At 41.3% G+C, this 19,481-nt stretch overlaps 2 protein-coding genes and 1 long non-coding RNA gene across 4 annotated transcripts in view; 1 reads left to right on the forward strand and 2 right to left on the reverse strand.

The window, feature by feature from the left end:
• Window positions 1-401: 401 nt before the first annotated feature.
• On the forward strand, window positions 402-19,181 carry LOC127002080 (replication termination factor 2-like). Of its 2 annotated transcripts, XR_007755689.1 has the most exons (5): window positions 402-675; window positions 5,279-5,516; window positions 7,261-7,629; window positions 8,213-9,573; window positions 17,931-19,181. XR_007755689.1 is itself a non-coding variant. In XM_050867534.1 (4 exons), the coding sequence occupies exons 1-4, from the start codon at window positions 607-609 to the stop codon at window positions 8,437-8,439; spliced, it is 903 nt and encodes a 300-aa protein (XP_050723491.1). In that variant the 5' UTR covers window positions 402-606; the 3' UTR covers window positions 8,440-9,869. The 2 variants fall into 2 exon arrangements, 1 of the variants encoding a protein (XP_050723491.1); XM_050867534.1 differs by lacking the exon at window positions 17,931-19,181 and having other exon boundaries at window positions 8,213-9,869.
• Window positions 8,903-10,666, reverse strand: LOC127002082 (uncharacterized). The gene is made up of 2 exons (XR_007755691.1): window positions 10,525-10,666; window positions 8,903-10,412 (listed from the first exon to the last, which is right to left on the reverse strand). It is a non-coding gene; the product is annotated as an uncharacterized LOC127002082 (long non-coding RNA).
• The window catches only part of LOC127002078 (uncharacterized protein C12orf56-like), an 81,122-nt gene continuing 74,574 nt past the window's right edge, over window positions 12,934-19,481 (reverse strand). Inside the window, 6 exon segments of the mRNA XM_050867531.1 lie at window positions 12,934-15,656; window positions 16,521-16,714; window positions 16,877-17,020; window positions 17,916-17,982; window positions 17,984-18,072; window positions 19,007-19,198. Of these exon segments, the coding sequence (XP_050723488.1) occupies window positions 15,527-15,656; window positions 16,521-16,714; window positions 16,877-17,020; window positions 17,916-17,982; window positions 17,984-18,072; window positions 19,007-19,198 (816 nt within the window). The 3' untranslated portion in view covers window positions 12,934-15,526.

Here is a 19,481-nt window from a genome sequence, read left to right on the forward strand (position 1 = left end):
TAACATTCCTGTCTATCATTCGCCCACATTTATTCGCCCATTTGCCATCTCTTATATTCCACAAGTATACTTTTCTTGCTAATCTTGCATCCTCCATTTGTTCCAGTCTCACTTTATATCTCAAGGTTGCCTTTACTAGTCTTTCCCTAAACGTGCTCCATCCCATATGTCACCCCTAAGAGCCTCTACTGCTGCAAACCTTGGTGCATTCAGTGCCAATCTTGCGACCCTATTCTGCCCCACTTCCAATTTTTCTATCTCACTGTCGTTCCATGTCATTACATCCATTCCATACATATATGCTCGGGACAGCCACACTCTTCCAAACCAACGGGTCACCTGTACAGCAAGAGCAAGAGCATCTGCTGCTGCCATGAGTCGCCAGAGGGAGGCCATTCTCAGGCCAAGACCAAGGCCAAACATCAGGAGGAACGTCAACAAGTCCAGCGGCTGAGTGAGTGCAATAAAACCCAAGCAGTAAGCAGCGTTTAGTCTGCGTCCTGGCCGCCGAGCCCCAGCACGGCACACCACTGTGACACCAGCGGGCCAGTAACACGAGGAGGAAGGCGCTGAAGGAGGCAGGGGCCGGAAATAAGGTCGGACAGGATGGGTTGTGACGGAGGCACCATACCCAGGAGGGACGAACTCGTCAAGACCAAAAAGAAGCCTGAACAGGTGAGGGAAAGAGTTTTACCTTTTATTATTTTCTAGCTTCGCCATTCCGTCACTCATGAATATCACGTGTCAGAAGAAAACAGGCACATTTATAGCAAAAGAGAACTGGACAGTATGGAGTAAGAGAAGGTAAGCTTGAATTTTCTGCCATTACCCAGTGTATGGTGTACTTGAAATGTTATACACGTTCTTTCCGTCGGCACAGTCTACTTTGGAACCTAACATCCATGTATAAGGCTGGCTGTATCTTTACTTGCTGCTGGGTCAGAAGACAGGCCAGCTTGATCTTGATCTTGATTTATAATGCGCAGGGCACACATTCAGGTGCGTAACACGCATATTTGTGCCAGGAGGAGGCGAATGCTTAGGCCGCACCATTTGTTTCTGGAGAGGCTACTTCGTGGAGAACATGAAGTGCTGATAGGGATAGAGTTGACACAAGTTGACACTATTGTTTTAGATTTTTCCAAAGCCTTCAACAAAGTCCCTCACAAAAGACTGACATTAAAATTGAAATACTATGGTATTTCAGAACCTATTCTTTACTGGATCACTGCATTTCTTTCTAACAGGACTCAACGCATTCTTGACGGATCTTCATCTGACACTGTCCCTGTTTCTTCAGGTGTCCCACAAGGCACTGTTCTTATAAGCCCTCTTTTTTTCCTCCTGTACACTAACGATCTTCCACTCTCAACACCTAACGCTTCTACTAGGCTATTTGCCGACGATAGTTTGCTGTTTAGAACTTTAGAGCAGTAAAGACTACTGATGACTGCAGACTGCTACAAAAAGACTTGGACGCCCTCGAGCGGTGGGAGCGCACCTGGCAGATGCAGTTCCAACCAGACAAATGTATACTGTCAAGATTCACCAGAGCTCACAACCCCATCCATCACACTTACACTCCATAATTCAGACCTTGAATCAGTCCACACACAAGTATCTTGGTGTCCACCTCTCCACTAACTTATAGTTCAACACTCACATAGACCACATCAGTGCCACAGCTAACTGAATACTGGGGTTCCTGAGGAGGAATCTACATAACTGCACCTGATATTAAACACATAGCTTATGACACACTCGTGAGACCAACACTGGAATACTGCTCCATGGTGCGGGATCCTTACACACACAGAAACATTGATAGGTTAGAAGAAATCAACACCAAGGTGGCTAGGTTCATTAAAAACAATTACACTCGAACGCCTAGAATCACAACACAGATCAAATATCAGATAAACAAGGAACCTCTTGACCTACGCAGACAAGCACACAGACTTACACTTATGTACAAGATCACAAACACTCACATTGACATTGACCCACATACATACTTACACAACGCAAACAGTCAATGTACTCGTAACACACACATCCATAAATACCAAACATATCACAGTAACACTGACGCATACAAGCACTCATACTTTCCACGCACCATACGTGACTGGAACAGCCTCCCTCAACAGATTTTAGACTGCAGTACTATAGACTCATTTAGAAAACAAATACACACTCACTTGTCACCACAACACACCAACACTAACAATTACACTCGATTCACTTCCCTCCCCTGCACACTCGGCTCCCCGTCCCCCCAACAGCCAACCCAAATATGCGTGTTATGCACCTGAAAGGTGCCCTGCGCATTATGATCCAGATCCAGGTGCGGTGGTGCCACACTTCCAGTTTCCAACAAAAATTATATATCCTCACATGCAATAGACATACATAATGCAGATATATTTAAAGCTTTGTTATTAAGAAATTTAGCTATTTATATTGTATCAAAGTACTTTCATTTCATACTCTCATGATATATAGAATATTCAACATCACATGTACGGTCACCACCACTGCTGTCGCTGTACAAAAAATTAACTTCATTTCATCTCTCACTGTTCGACGTCGGCTGTCAGTGGAAGATGAAATGGCACCCGGTTCCCACTGTCATTGCTCATATGAAGAGATTCATGATGTCATTAACGTTGACACCTTGACGGCCTCCGTCACAATGGGATAGTGGGATCCCCACTTTACGCTGTTCCTGTGACCCAATGGATAATAACCTGTCACTAATCTAATTAATTAAAACTCAATGGATTATTCAGCAGACTTGAGCAGACCATTTCAGAGACAGACTTTATTCTGGGTAAATAGTTTTGCTATTTCACCCTGACAGTCTTTTTCACTGGGAAACTGTTTTAAAGCCACTAGAATAAATTTATCCCAGAAATTGCTGTGTTGTGACTTAGGATGAACATATAATGGAATTTATTTAGTTTTACACCTGTTGAACTGTCGAGTTTGACACTTTTTTCTAATGTATCTTGTCATACTGTTCATCTTAGAAATTTCCTTTGAAAATGGCTAATTAGGGGGGCTGAGGGGGTCAAATCCCCCTTCAGGAGGTGATAGCTGGTCTTGTACTGAAATAAGAGAGAGTCGAGAGGAGATGAAGCTCACTCCTCATTAGGAGGTGATGTTGGGTTTGGTTTGATTTGTTAAGTTTAATTATTTACCAGAAATACTTACAATACACTCTGCAATTGCCTGTTGTAAATACGTTGGTTGGCGGTCAAGGGGGTGGCTCATATCCGGCGGCAGTGGATTCCACCTTCCTTGTGGTTTTTATTAAGGGGGCTTGAGGGGAGGCGACACCTGCTAATGAGGTGACATTCATTTTTTCCCAATCCACATAATTTCTGGTGTAAGTACCTTAATACCTGAACATCACAAATTCCTAAGTTTCAGTGAGATACACTCATTGGTTTATGAGAAAAAATATAATATGCTCTGTAAATGTAAAAAAATGGCATTGGTATTATTTGAAATCTCTCAATTGTTTCTTAACTAATTGTTTTGAAAACCAATCTGCATAGTAAACATACATATAGCTTTCTTTTCTCCCAAAATAGATTTTTGATAAAATAATTCATAGAAGAACAAGACTAAAACATTTTGGTAGGTAACAAAAAAAAAAAAAAAAAAAAAAAAAAAAAAAAATGCCTTAAAAAAAATAATGGGATATGAACATTTTTTTTTTTTAAACTGCCTCTGGCAAAAAAAAAAGCCTTTCTTTCCTCTTTCCAAAGATACCTTTCCATCTGCATTATCTTGAAATATAGCTTGCAGTGCAGAAAACTTTAGTTTTGAGATATGAGCCGTTTTCTTCCAAGAAGTGTGTATTGTTGTGTTTGTAGGCATTTTGTGATTTTCAAGATGTTGAGTTGCTTCAGCGACAATTTGTGGTGGTAGAGATGGCTGTTGTGATCTTGAAGGAAGAGGCTTGGGTGGTGGAGGTGTAAGGCGTGAGACAGAATGGATAGGCGAGGGCGAATGAGGTGACAATGCCAAGCGGGATGGTGACTCACAGAGTGCCTCGTCTGACCCATCTCCATGGCTCTTTCTCTTCCCCTTATCTTCTTTGCTGTTTCTTGCAGTACAAGCATCTTCTTTGAGTGGCAACCCATTGATTTCAAGCTTTTAGCAGGGCAGAAAAAGCTAAGAAAATGTGGCTGGATGGTGGGCAGCTGAACAAACATTTGCCTCCTGTGATGTCTCAGGAGACTGACTCACTGAGGATTGAGGCTCTGTCTGTCACTTTCTGAGTAGTGTTGCCATATGAGAGTCTATAAAAATGCTAAAAATTACCAAAAATATGTTTAAAAATTGTTCCAAAATTGTTTCTAAACCACACATGGCTTAGTGCCCTTCAAATGTTTGTAAACAAAGGCTAGTTAGGTATATAAGCAATAATGGCATCAAGTTCCCATTTTCACAGAATACACCTGACCATTTCAAGGGTTACAAATGTGGTAATAACTGCAAATCGAGTTTTGTGTTGAAAAATAATCTTTTTTTGCCGTTGCCTCCCCTTAAGTGCTTATTTCAACACATTTCTGCTTATATTATGAGGATGAAAATTATTTTTGTTAAATTTTGATTTGGTTGCCCTAAATTTGTGTTAATTGTTTTACAGAACTCACTGTTTTGGGAGGGAGGAGGTGGGAGTAAAATTTGGGAATGGTTTGCAGATTAATTGAAAACTCCAAAACTTACCAGAAATAAACATATTCATATATCATTATGAGATGGGTGAAGTTACAGATATTTACTTGAATAACTATTTGCCAATGACCGAAAAGTTGTGAGTTTGATCATGGCTCATGGCATCTCCCTGGTGACAGGCAGCTCTCTCTTGTAACCCATGCAGAGCTGTGTGGTCATACCTACCTAGCCCAGGAGGATTATGTTTTTCCTTCACCAGTCAGGGTTGGTGTAATTATTTTTTACTTTTTATTATTTCTTAAAAAATATCACCAAGGATAGAAGAAGCATCAAATTTGCTAAGAAGAAAAGTCTGAATTGAGGAAAGACTGTCAGCTTCTGCACAACAATTACTATTTTAGATTAGATGTTATCCCTGGTCAACTGGTTGTGGTGGTTCAGCTTGTTTCAGGTTGTCCAACACAGGCAATAGCCACTGTTATTTATCTAGCAGTAACCTGTTTTATCTATACTAATTTTAAAAGGGTAAAGGAAAAGGTCCATTGATGTTTCTGTTCGTTATATAATATTGTTGTGTCCTCAACAGAAAGACAAAAATTCTGAGCGTCTGTACCGATGGAAGCACTGCGCGCTCTCCCAGGCTCCGCTGAGGGCCCCCGTGGTGGCCTGCGAGCTGGGGCGGATGTACAACAAGGAGGAGGTGTTGGCGAGGCTCCTGGACCGCAGCAACGAGGCAGCCATTGCCCACATCAAGGGCCTGAAGGATGTGAAGGAGCTTGGCCTCACCCCCAACCCTGGACACCAACCCGAGGGACCGCTGACGGGTGAGCTTATTAGATTTTTTATTATTTATATTATAGTAAAGGCAACTCAAGGGCAAAAATAAATAAATTAAAAAAGGATGGTAATCACTGCTCCTGTAAAGAAAATAGAAATGAGCAGCCAAACGAGGTCATTTTTTTATAGTAAAGGAAGCAGCACAAGGGCAAAAATAACTTGATAAAAAGAAGGTTGCTATTCACTGCTCCTGTATTGAAAGTAGAAATGGGTGGCCAGAAAAGAGGTCAGTTTCGGATGTAGAGGTGTCTTGATAATCCCCTCTTGAAAGGGTTAAGGGGCTATTACACTGGGCAAATTTTCCGTGGATCTTCAGTCAAACCACGATTTCCACTGGCGTGGTTTTCATACTTCCCGTGGTTTTCTGATGTGTCCACGATCCTCCAAAGCTACGGTAGATTTCACCGAAGGACGATGGTATTACTCACCATCATCATCATCAGCAGCAATAACAAGAAACAAATGAGAACCATGCTAGCGGAAATCGTGGTTTTACTGAAGATCCACGGAAAATTTGCCCAGTGTAATAGCCCCTTTTGGTTTGGTTCATTTATTTATTTCTTTGTAAACATTATATATACTCTTCTTATACATGGATGTTAGGCTCCAAATTAGACTGTGCCCAAGGAAACATCGTGTATAACTTTTCAAGTACACCATTCACTGGGTAATGGCAGAAAATTCAAGCTTACCTTCTCTTACTCCTCCTACTTCTCTTTTGCCATAAATGTGCCTGTTTTCCTCTTGACACCTAATTCTGATGATTGTATATATATTTTTTGCTGCTGAATTGTGCATAACTGTGTATAAAAAAAGATGTGCACATGGAGGGACTACTGTACTTGTTTAGCTGTTCATTTTTTCAGTAGGAGACAGGCTGAGGTAGTTTATGATGCATTACTTGGTCGAGTCATTAGATCTTACCCACTGAATGAAAGCAAGAGTAAAATCATAGACTGTTTAGTGATGTGGTGAGGTTAGGTTCAGCTGAGTAAGGTGATTGGTGTATTTACCTAGTTGTAGTTTTACAGGGCCTGGGGTTACGCTCATGTGGTCCTGTCTCCATATCTGTACTTGTCCAGTTTTTCCTTAAAGTTGTGCACACACTTCACCGATACTACATCCTCACTTAGTCTGTTCCAAACCTCTGTTTCTTTGTGGGGGGCTATATTTTTTTATGTCTCAAGCATCTTCCTTTTCTCAATTTTTTACTGTGTCCTCGTGTGTTGCTGGTGTTTCTTACTTCTCTTAGTAGCAACTCCTCGTTATCTACTTCTGGCTTTCTGTGTTCCGTTAGATGTTTTACTTAGTGAGGTTAGTTTACTGTGGGAGAGAGGGCAGACCTGATTGTAATAACTTTGAACTTTGCTGAACACTGACAGACAAAGTTGATAATGTGTTTAGCTTAGTTTTTGATATAGGGAAAAATCACTGTTGCATTGGGTGGTGGTAGGTAACTTAGGCAAGTTTTCTTTGTTTAATTGGGGTTAGACTGCTATATTTGGGGGAGACTCGTTTTATTTATTTATTTTTAGAGCAAAGAAGGCAGCTCAAGGGGTTATGTCACTTTAATTGTACAGTTCTTTTCATTTTAATTTCCTGGCCTCAAGAAATCAGTTTACTGTGATATTTAGACCACAGGTTAATGGACTTATTGTATATATCTTTGGGTTGGTTAACTAAGGACGATCAAAGACAGGTGAGGTAACTTACTCCTACTAATGACCACAGGTGACGCTGCCCCAGACCAACTAACAGCCGAGAATGTCTGTCCCGTCACTGGCCTGGAGATGAACGGGCGTCACCGCTTCTCCTTCGTGTGGACCTGTGGCTGTGTGGTGTCTGAACGTGCGCTGCGAGAAGTCCCCACTGAGATCTGTCATCGCTGTGGTGCTCCCTTCAAAGAGGAGGACCTGGTGCCCCTCAACCCACCCGAAGAGGAACTGGAGACTGTAAGGTGTGCCATGATCACTCGCCGTGCTGCTGCCAAGTCCGCCAAGAAGGCCAAGAAGGAAGGGAAGAGGGCAGCGGAAGGGGACGGAGAGGAGGCATCGGGACCCAGTGGAAGCAAACCCAAAAAAGCAGCAAAGCACAGTGAAGGTAAGAAAGGTCACAATAGCAGCAGATGAATTATGGTGTATTATCATAATCTCCAATAGACTAAAAAAAACTAGTCCTCTTCTTTTTCCTTTGTCATTTTCCTTGAGTTGGGTTGATGCCATTTATGAGTTTTCTGCAGTTATTCCCCCCACTGCATCTTTTTGTTGTTTTCACTCTTTACAACTCTGCCTCAAGTCCATATTTCCACTGTGCTCTTTCTGTCTCCTTGACCTTCTTCCTTCCTCTACACTCCCTATAAGCTTCTCATCCTTTCTTCTCACTACATAACCATGCCATCTCAGTCTTATCTTCCTCATCACCTCCATGATACTCTCCACTACTGCTCTCCTTGTCACTCACTCATTTCCTAGAGGTTCTTTAAGCGATATACCCATTGCTTTGCTCCAGTCTCTCTCTCTCTCCCCCTTTACTGTTTCTCTTTCCTGCTCCTCTCTCTCTCACCCCTGCTCCTGTCGCTTTCTTCCCCTGTACTGTCTCTAATCCATCCAATCTAATCCAACACTCAAATCCATAACTAACGTACTATATATCATAACTTTAGCATTTCTCCTCCATCCCACAGCCAGCACAAGCGGTGAACCAACATCAAACCGCCCTGCCCTGCGCGTGAATGGTGTGGCATCAGCCGTGCTCAGAGACAAGGCGTTCGACAAGGTGCGCTCGTCCGGCTTCAGCGTGGCGTCCGACCCCAAGGCTTCGGAGGCGTATAAGAGTCTCTTCGACACCCACAAAACTGCCAACAAGAATCCGCGTGCACATTGGGTCACGTGCAACCCTCAGTACTTCTAGACTTTTTTTATTCACTTGCCTTTCTCGTTCTTCCATTTCTTTCTCTCTTTTGTCTAAGGTCTTTGTTTCTTTATTTTTTTCTCGCTCTCTTTCTCTCTCTTACCTTAACACAAACCCCTGCTTCTCTATTTTGCTCTCTCTCATCTTCTCTATTGAACTCTCCCTCCTCCCAAACTTTCCTCAGCCTCCTTCATCTCATCTTTTTACCCTTTCCTTCTCTCCCTCATTTCTTTTTGTATTCTACTGTCTTGTCTTTTTTTTCCTGTTTTGTTTGTTGCATTTATCTCATGGGTTTTTATTCACTATAGCAGCACAGTTAGTATTCCATCATTACTCATTCTCTTCCATGCAGCACAGGGGGTAGAGGTGGTATCATCAAAATTCGTCTTAAATCACATGGTCACTACGTATCTTCATCCTCTTTTTGTTTAACGTCCTTTTTTTCCCTGATGGAGTTGGACGGGTTGGACAGATAAATTGGAAGCTATTCTTTAGATCATTCACAGACTTCAGCAGGCAACAGATGCAGGGTCAGGGTAGGAGCTTCAGAGTGGGAGCAGTACAGCATTTATTTTCTCAGCACAGACGTATCACTCAATGCTGTGTTTGTTCAGCGATTTTTGGTGTCCTTGCAAAGACTTCAACACATATTTTTGTTACATTTTATTTGTCTCCATTTAGAAGTTTTGTATGTGTTGAGGGTGGTTTGAGTACACATGCATCATTGGTTGAAAGAGGAAATATATACCTATTTTATGGACATTTCACAGAGTAGCAGTTAACAGATTCAGGCTTTTGATGGTTTACAGACAGCCAAGGAGTGAGAGGATGGTTTGAGTACATACACTATAGATAGCAAAAGGGAAATGCCTATTCTTTGGACAGTTGACAGACTAATAGGCAACAGATTCGGGCTTTTCATGTGAGGTTTACAGACAGGCAAGAAGTGAGTAGGTATGTTGTGTTATTCATCCTTTCATATTTCCACAACACCTCCTCCTTGCACCCATCTTTTTCTTTAATCCATCTCCTCGAACCAATCTTTTTCTTCCGCATGACTCTCCGGGCTTCTGGACATCTGCTGCACTGTATAAAGGAGTAATCAGCACCCATCCTCTTGTAGCTACGTTAGTGGTGAGTACTGGACTGTTGTGTTGTGTTGAGGGAGAGGAAAGAGGAGGACGAAACCGAGGGAAAGAAATTGATTGTCAGATGTAATTTAAATGTCCCTATATTTCTCCCTTGTCCTCTCTCTACCCCTTTAGATTTCCCCATACACCTTCCTCACCCTCTTTCCTTCTTGGGTTTGTATGGTTCAGTGAGTCCTGTAATATCCACCTTGTGTCTGTTTCATTGTAGAGGTGACAATGTAGAGTCAAGGGCCTGTATTCCATGGGCTCATTCAATAAATAGTCCCCTTGCAACTTGAATGCCTTGTACTGATCCATGACATCATTTCAAATATCTCATGTCTTTGTGCTCCTGGAGCACAGTTGAGTTTGGAGGGGCACAATAGTCAGTTTCATTTCATCTGTCCACCCACAAGGATATATATATGGCACATGCACATTTAATCTGTGAATATTAGTTGTGGTAAATATTTAAGCTATTTTTTCATTGATATATTTGGGTATTAAAAAAAACCCCTTATTTAAATTCCAAGCATACTGATTTGTATTGATAATATACCTTCTGTGTACACAAGCTTGTATCAAACAGTTTAGTCAGATCATACTCAAACCAGCTATGGCCATTTTTATACCTATAGTTCATTTCACTTCACTTGCATAATGATATCTGGCTTTGTGAATGCCAATAAAAGGTATTTTGATACTTGCATGAAAAGCACATTTGAAATAACCTAGCATCACATTCAACCATATTTCATGCTTCTTAAATATTACCCATTTGATTTTCATGCAATGAAGTATTGATACTTTTAATTTCCACATGAAAAGCACATTTGAAATAACCTAGCATCACATTCAACCATATTTCATGCTTCTTAAATATTACCCATTTGATTTTCATGCAATGAAGTATTGATACTTTTAATTTCCACATGAAAAGTACATTTGAAATAACCTAGCATCACATTCAACCATATTTCATGCTCCTTAAATATTACCCATTTGATTTTCATGCAATGAAGTATTAATACTTTTAATTTCCATTTACAAAGCCAGATTTAATTTTATGTACCTGAAATGAGATATTTAAAAGGCCAAAGTTTGCAGTTTAAAAATATTGAATAAAAAACATTGGTTCAATCACTACTGTATTTTTGGGTGACAAAAAAAAAAAAAAAAAAATATATATTACTGACAAAATACTTCAAAGACTGTCCGGAGAACACTTCTAAACACTGGACGGGATCAGAAATGTTAAAAAAAAAAAAACTAAAAACGAAATTTAAGTCACTCTGGGAGTCCAATGAACTCTTAGTACAAATCTGCTTAACAACCAGCATCATGCCAGTCCTCAAGTCTAACGGAAACTGTACAGAACAGTAACACTTCCGGACGCCGTAGAGTTCTTGAGGGCAGATGCTCAGGATGGCAGGACAGGCAGTAGCAGCATCACAGCAGGCACCTGTGACAGAATTAGAGCAAGAAAGTAAAACCATTTAAAAAAAAAAAAAAAAAAACTCACTTTACTCTTACCAGCTGAAAGCTCTAGGGTATTATGTCCCTTTGTAATAGTTAATGCAAGTTTTACTTAACTCTTTGCTGAAGATGCATCAGGTGAACACAGGACTGTACAAAGGCACCAGACTTAGCCACAAAGAACCTGTTAGCATGCCATCTGCAACATTAAAAGTAATGAGGATTAGAGTGTCTCATTTAATCTGAAAAATGACTGAAGAGCATTTTCATCAATTAAGGGACATGAGGTTTGATACATTTATGAAAGTTTATTGTTGTCTGAATATTTCACTAAAAATTTCATCTGTAGTTCTGGACTCAGTCATGGCCTCATTAACCTAAGCTTGTTATAAGTCTGACTCTAACCTAAGCTTGTTATACAAGCAACATCTCATCTCTTCCAGCCTGTGACATTACTTCATTCCTCAATGATTAACTAACAAAAAGAAACTGGCAGACAGGACTCATCATAATTTTTGAAGTCACAGCAATTTTTTAAGCTATCTTGATATGTCCGTCTATTAGAGGCAATTCTTCTGAAGCCTGGTGTTTTCAAAGTGTAACATTACTGCAGTTTTAATATGTGTGTTATGCACCTGTGCCGGTGCCCTGCGCATTATTTGTCCAGATCCAGTTAAAGTGGAGCTTAAATACTCCACTATTTCATAGTTGAAGACTACCAGGCCTGCAACAAACCCTTGCCATAGTTCACCCATTATCAGAGAGCTGGCAGCTCTTACAATAGAAACTAAGGCAGTCACCAACAGCCTGCCCACCAAAACCTACTATATTTGGATCAGTATGATAAATTAACATCCGGACCTTGGCTAACATCCCATATTACTATGTGTTATAAACTATTCCTAACCTTCTCTCTAAACGAATCATTGGATCAGTATGATATTTCAGCACACTACCTATAACACCCGGACCTAATTTATGGCTGATATACCATATTGCAAATGAGTTATACCCTGCCTCTGATATTGGGGTAGGGAAGGCCAATTCTGTATAACTAAAAGGTAGTGTGCTGAAGCATCATACTGATCAAATGATTCGTTTAGGAGATATTTGCGAAAAACAGCGTTTGTCCGTCGCTGAAATGTATAGTAATTCAGTACAACTTACCACAGTTCATACAGCACCAAAGCAGCAAGGAGTACTTACCTTAAATTAAGAGCCAGATGATGTTCTTTCTTTCCCTCTTCAGCTCAGACTGATTTCTCATTTCAAACCCACCTCCTACTTCTCCTTCCCTTCCCTCCCCTCCCCTCCCTTTGTGGTGCCCTGAAGCAGCAAGGTGAAGCAGTTTTATGATGCAGTGCCTCAAGGGGGCACCACCTTCCATCACTCCTATGAGCCATAATGACCCTTGAGGTGGCAAAACCCCCATACCTACCACTCCCCTCCCCTCCTTACCTCAGGTCCCTCATACCACCCACATACTTATTCCTTAGATATGTAGTTGTATGGTTAACAGCTTGTAAACCTTTTCCCTTGTCACATATTTAACTTATTTACTGTTAGCTCCACATTTATGATTGAGGACAGAGCCATTTCCTGATCATTCACACCTTCAATGGTTGCATCTCAGGCTCAGCAGTGACCCTGGAACACTCATCCACATGTTGATAAAACCAGGAACCCTGCTCAAAGCACTTGTTGATCAGAACACTACCTAGCAGTGCATTTTGTTGTCACTGAATATGCTTGTTTGAAACTGGCTCTAAGGGACTGACAGAGGGAGGGAGGGAAGAAGGGGAGAGACAGGAGGAGGAAGGGGAAGAAAGGGAGAGACAAAGAGGGAGGGGAAGAAGAACAGGCAAAAGAAAGGCAAGCAAAGCACTCCTACACTTTGTTTCATTTTACTGGTTCAGCAGAGAGCTAAACACTATGTACACAGGGACAACAGGGGTGCCAGGCCTTGACTGACCCGGGCACCACCACAACACAAGTCAGTGCGGCCTCGTGGCCAGGTTGTTCTATGAACACAGTGGAAGAAAGGTGAAAGTCATAACTGAAACCTTGGGGAGCCATAAAAAATAATAGTAGTGTAAGAATACAGAATGGATCAATGAACCCACTTAAAATAAGTCATATAATAATCTTACATCAAACTACACATAAATGTTTAAAAAAAGGTTTGTAAACTTTTACTCGACTTCCCTCTTCTCAGCAGGTGTCTGAGTCAGCAGGAACCACAGCAGCACACACACTCACAATCTCACATAAGGCGTTTTCAGTAGTGTCACCAAGTCAAACGATCGCATACAACAGCATTTTTACTGAACACGAATTACAGCCTCGCTGCTAGATGACAAGAGCCACCGCCCGGGAGTAGCTCGTGTATACATCACTCTTCAGACCCAAGTACTCAAGAGTGCATACTGTTGGAAGTAGGAAGATGGAGGAATTCGACGTTTTATTCCTAGAGGATGACAACAGATCACCTGTGCTTAATCCTTTGTATATGCCCCTCATCCAGCAGCAGATGAATTCTCGGTGGGAAGAGTTGTGTTTACAGTTCGCATGTATGAGTTCAGAGCCAACTCTAATTTTCCCCTTGATTTATCTTGATGTCAACTATAATATTGCAAAAAATATATATTTCCTCGCCTGCACATGATGATTATGTTAAGAGATGGTGCAAGAAACGCACCAACATATGAAAAACAGCTTTGCTACGGGATTAAAGTCATAGCCATGAATTAGTCTGACAATGCTGCCTAGCGGTCAAAAAAATGCAAAATGTCATCAGGAAACGCAGCATTTTCCCTTCTTTCCCTTGCCTTATGTCATTTTCAGGTTCTTTTTAATATGAAATAACTACAAAATAAATATTTCTTTATACAACACCAACTTTCTTGGTCTCAAAGAGCATTATATTCTATATTTTATTCAAAACACTCCTACGGGAACTTGGCTGCTGTGTGCTGTGATTATACCTACTCGCTGATTGGGCGATGAAAAGCGTTTGCTGGCATTTGCTGGCGTTTGCCTTTTGGGCAAACACGTCACGGAGGAAGTTTGATCCCATTTGTGTCTGTTAACTCTCGTTTGAGTTGTCAGTGACACTACTGAAAACACCTATACACATTGACATACACAATCATATACACATACACACCATTACAAAAGGTCTGTTAGGCACTACCGGTGTTAATATATAGCTTTTACCTGAATATACTGGCATGTCAGCCAAGCAACAATGTTTACGATACAATTCCATGTTTTATGACACGCACACCAAGATTGAGAGCTTACAAGGACCACTGACTTGGACATTGTCTGGGTGGAGCCTGTCTGCCACCCTCTTAGAAGTGAGCCAACCTTGTATCTCTCGATCCTGATGTTGACTGTAAGTGAAAACAGAAAAGATCAACATGTCTTCCTACATAAAACATACATAAAGAGAAGTTTTGAGGCCTACCTTGCAGTTTTTCTGCTTCAAGGTAAATGTCTTTAAAGACTTCTCAATTCACTTTGTACTATGTTTATACATAAAGGAGGTATCATAAAATTCTGACGTATGCAAGGCATTTATAGAATTGCGAGAAAAGCCCTTGCTTGTAGCAGCACAAAACAGGCCATTTAGTATTGCAGCAACCCAGTGAATGAGGACCTTCACTCTGCTTCATAAAACATCAACCATACTGATGAATCTGAACAAATATCTTTGGGATTACTTATGAACCAGATTATGGTGAGATAGCAACTCTTGGTTATTTCTTAAGAGTTAAGGAGAGTAGCCAAGCAGATAGGCTGAATGGATAGTGTTAGGCATATCTCTGTGTACAGTAGGGTCCTGAATAGTATAAGCAGCATGAGCAACAAAATATTCAACCTAAAGTTACCCAGTAGCACAAGCAGGTCTCAAACAGTACAAGCCACTGACCAAAATGACAAAATTGCTGAGAAACAGTTTTATGAGCAGCAGGCATAGCACAGCTCACAGGATTAAATGGCTAAAATTGAAAATAACACAAGCTCGCCTATTCATCAAATTCTTGCACTTTCCACAACCCCACTGTACTACACAATGAAGGGTAGATACGGTAAACTTAAGAATTATTCACATAGTAGTATTATCGGTAATATATAAGCTGTATATACTTCAATAGAATAGTACTTTGCCTCTTATTAAAATCTTATATAACCATGAAACACTTCTAGGGAAAGGCATTCACAGTAGTAATCTTTGGCAATGTTGAACAAGTGCATGTGCGTAGCATAATATCACATTTATGTAACTCGTAATAACATCAAACTAAATGTCAGGCCGAGAGCTGCACGCTGAAAATGAGTCTACACTGAAGCACAATGGTTTGGGAATGAATTTTGATGTATTGGAAGAAACCTTCAATCATTCATAAGGACATAACGTCAGGAGTGGTGATTAGCGTTAGCGTGATGGGTGAGAGTGCCGAGTATTGTGTCTGTTCTCATCTGTCCCGAAGAGCATTCTTGGACCGCATCAGCTGAGCTATAAGACGAACCACTTTGAGGGTGTGAGGGCGTATGGGACAGTTTTCCCCCAGCCGACTGCTGACCACAGACTCCTGCACGAAATACCTGCCAGCATAAAAGAGGCATATCAGGGGGAGGCACCAGTAAAAGTGATCAATAAACTGGATGAGTATAGAAGAGTTGGCAGGCAAGGAAGTGAATGTGCTGAGAGGGAGTGTCAGAACCAGGAACTAAACAGACTTTCTGGGGGAAGCTGCCATGAGGGGACAGGGTGTTGGAGATATAAATAGATAGGTACAAAAAAGGGGAGGTTAGAATATTATTTAATTGACTAAGAGTATGTAAGACTGTGGAATATAGAAGGCTGTGGACAATTGGGAGCAGCGAGTAGCGGGCTTTTATTATTTTTTTTTTGTACCCTTTTTGTTGCCCTTGAGCCGTGTCCTCTGATGTAAAAAAAACAAACAAACAAAAACAAAAAACAAATCCAGGACATGTTGTGAATATACTGCTGCTGACACTGAACTTGGAAGCCAAACATTAATAGTGTTTGACATACTGGTGTTGAATCTCACCTTAAAAGCCAAACCTTATGGCAGTATTACTTGTGAAAGAAGTGAATAAATAATATCCCGCCACTAGACAATAAACACCTTATAGTGATCCATAAATTTAAAATCAATAAGTTAAATTACATAGAGAATGAATGTTGTCTTCACAGTTTTATTACTATTAAAGGAATGGGAAGAAAGGAAAGAAAGAATAAGGGGGGTATGACCATGCAAAATTAGTTGAGATGGGGACTGGAGCTAAAGGGTACTAGGCACACAACCCTTGCATTAGACTCCAACCCCTATCTCTGAAGACTCCCACAGCTTCAATGGGCTTGCTATGAAGGGGAGTTTGTAATCATACTTGTACTGAATCATATTTGACTTGGGAGGCACATGTCAAAGCAGTATTACTTGCCTTAGTTCCTCTGCATAAGTTGTGATGCAGTACTGCAAGGCGCGTGGGTTGTGGTGGATGAGGTTGGCCAGGACGGTGGTGTACTGGTGGATGAGTGCCGCGTCGCACCCACTCGCTGTGCCACCACCATCAGGCTGAAGCAGTGACAGCATCTGTGGCACGGCATAGAATAGCCAGCTCTCCACAGACACATGCTGAAAAATTAAAGAAGTTTCAAGATGATTCTGAGGCCAGTATATAATGGGAAATACTATATATGGATTATTGATACAAGGACACTGATCACTACTCTATGGGCAAAATGAAGTTCACTGAATATGAATGATTGTTATACATCATGAAGTGAATTTTTGTACCTGAAGAAAAGCCGTCAGACTGGGCACATTCTCCTGAAGACACGCCTGAGTCCCACACGCCCATGTCAGCTCATTAACACAGTTCAGCAGCTCATACAGGGCGCAGGCACTGGCATGCAGCACCTCCTGCACCAATTTCAGCAGCTGGAAAACATTACTTGCTGTCATATTTACCCTTCTTCATCACATTGCATAATTCAGTGAGGTGGTTTGGACATGTTTAGGTTATGAGAATGTAGAGCTGGTGAATTCAGTGAAGTGGGCAGGGGGAGAGGTGGGGGAGACCAGTACAGTGGATCGAAAGGAATGAGAGATACATGGAAAAAGGTGGCAGGGGGGGAAGGGAGAGAGGTGTCAATGTTGCAGAATGGAGTGTATAGAATGGAAGAATTTGAAACCTGCTGTGGAGGGATCAGGGTGTTAGGACCAGATACATGTAATAAGAGTAGCCTGATTGCAGTAAAATTACCCTGTGGTAGAAGTTAAATTATTCTGCTGCAAGTTTTTCATACTCAACAGTTAGTCAAGTAAAAGGCAAACTTGATGGAATAGACCTTGGTATCACAGTTGCAGCAGAAAGTAAATGATATCCACAATGCAAGTTATAGTCGCTGTACATTAACCCAGTAGCAGCGATGGGCCAAATTTGTAGCTTTACCGTGTACAAGCGCCGGGCCAAATTTTTGCCATAATATAAATCCCAAAAATAGATGATGCATAAACTAATCACAAATGCATTGATATATATTATGAAATAGTTTGCATGATTGATGATATTTTGTCATTTTTCTTGCTTAGAGGGGCCTTTAAGAAACATGATCCCCGCAGCTACCGGGTTAAGCTGATTCAGAAGCCCTGCCTCCTCTTCCATTGCTACAGGAGCTGATTGGTTGGGTGAAAGGAGCTTGGAGTTAGAAGTTGGTGTTACTAGGGAGGGAGGGTGAGGAAGGAGGTAGGGCTGCTGTACCAACTTAGTGTGTAGTGACTATAGTAGCACCCACTTGTCAGGTATAAGAACAGTAAGATTAATGACACACACCTCACTCTCTGGCAGGTTCTCCCAGGCACGTGACGACAGCTCTCGGAAGTCCGTCAGCCAGCGCTCACGTCAGTTTATACGTGCCAGGGAGCTCCGGTGTCTTCATGGCCTCTGTTATCAGTGTCCAGAGGCACTCAAACTTGCTCTCCTGCATCACCTGAAGTGTTTAAGAATATATACGTTAATGCCAGTTTAGGGACAGGTAGCTCGGTTAGGAGTCAGGGAACATAAACATGGGTACTATTTTTTTTACCATAAAGGAAGCAGCTCAAGGGAAAAAAAAAGCCTGCTAATACTGCTCCTATAAAATAAAGTGGAGTGGCCAAAAGAGATGTCAGTTTCGGTTGTTTAAGAGATGATGGTTTGTTCCATGTTAAGAAGGGCAAATTTGTGTCCATGGGAATGTGTGTTGGCTCATACATTAAAATTTGCTTGCTCACCATCTGTAAGGGTCATAAAATACAAACATGGATGCTGTATTAGGGATGGGTGGCTCTTCTATAAGGTCCACGCATTCATTTATTCTCCCTAATCTCTAAAAGTCAGAGAACACAAAAATGGATATTGGTTAAGAGACAGGTTGTTCTGTGTTAAGAGTGCCAAGTTTGTGTCTATCAGAATGTGTTGGTATCCTGCTTTGGGCTGATTTTTTGTGTTAGACAACATTCCACTTATTAAACTTTTCAAATGAAGTTCAAGCTACAGGAATGGAACAAAAAGTATCTGGTACAATTCAATGAAGAAAAATGTAAAGTCATGCACCTTGAAGGAGATATCCGGCATACCAATACCACATGGAAAACACTCCACTATCCACCACAGAGGCAGAGAAAGACCTGGGAGTATATGTTACCAGGCTACCAGTGAAAGCCAAATCCGTGCCAATTGCAGCGGACGTAGTAGGGGACTCTAAGCTGCCATTTTTTGTAGGGCAGCTTTGTGCGAGTCACTAGCTTGAGACGGGAGGACCGATAAGTACAGGTCTGCCCTTTACACAGCAGTTTTGAAAGTCCTTCGCTATATACTATCTCCCATCCACTACATGCAAGAAGGAACCTGTAACTCTGGTGGTTGCAAGAAGCCTCATTTACCTTGATCTTGGAGGGGCACTGCTGCGTTCCCTGCAGACACAGCGCCAGGGTCTCCAGGGTCATTATCAACAGCTCCAGCTCGTCTTGCCGCTCCTGTAGTTGCTCCTCCACGTCCTGTTCTCCCAGGGAAGTGCTCGACATCCTCATATATCTCTTAATAAACTTTCCCATGATCTTTATTGTTTCTGAATCCTGAAAAATGGTAAAATTCATGTTCAAGGAAAATAGGATAAGAAGGAATGGGCAAGGTTTGGTCATATCATATGCAGAACTGATAACAGATAGATGAAGTAACAGATTAGCAACCCAGCTATTGTAGAAGTGGGACAGACAGAGGACCAGGCAGAGAAATGAAACTAAAGCATTTGTCAGAAGAATGGAGTACATTAATATCAGACAGAATTAAAGCATTTGTCAGAGCAGAATGGAGTACATTAATAACAGAATGGAGTACACTAACATCAGACATAGAATC

Source organism: Eriocheir sinensis, chromosome 22 (genome assembly GCF_024679095.1).
Source record: "Eriocheir sinensis breed Jianghai 21 chromosome 22, ASM2467909v1, whole genome shotgun sequence".
Taxonomy (NCBI): Eukaryota; Metazoa; Arthropoda; class Malacostraca; order Decapoda; family Varunidae; genus Eriocheir; species Eriocheir sinensis.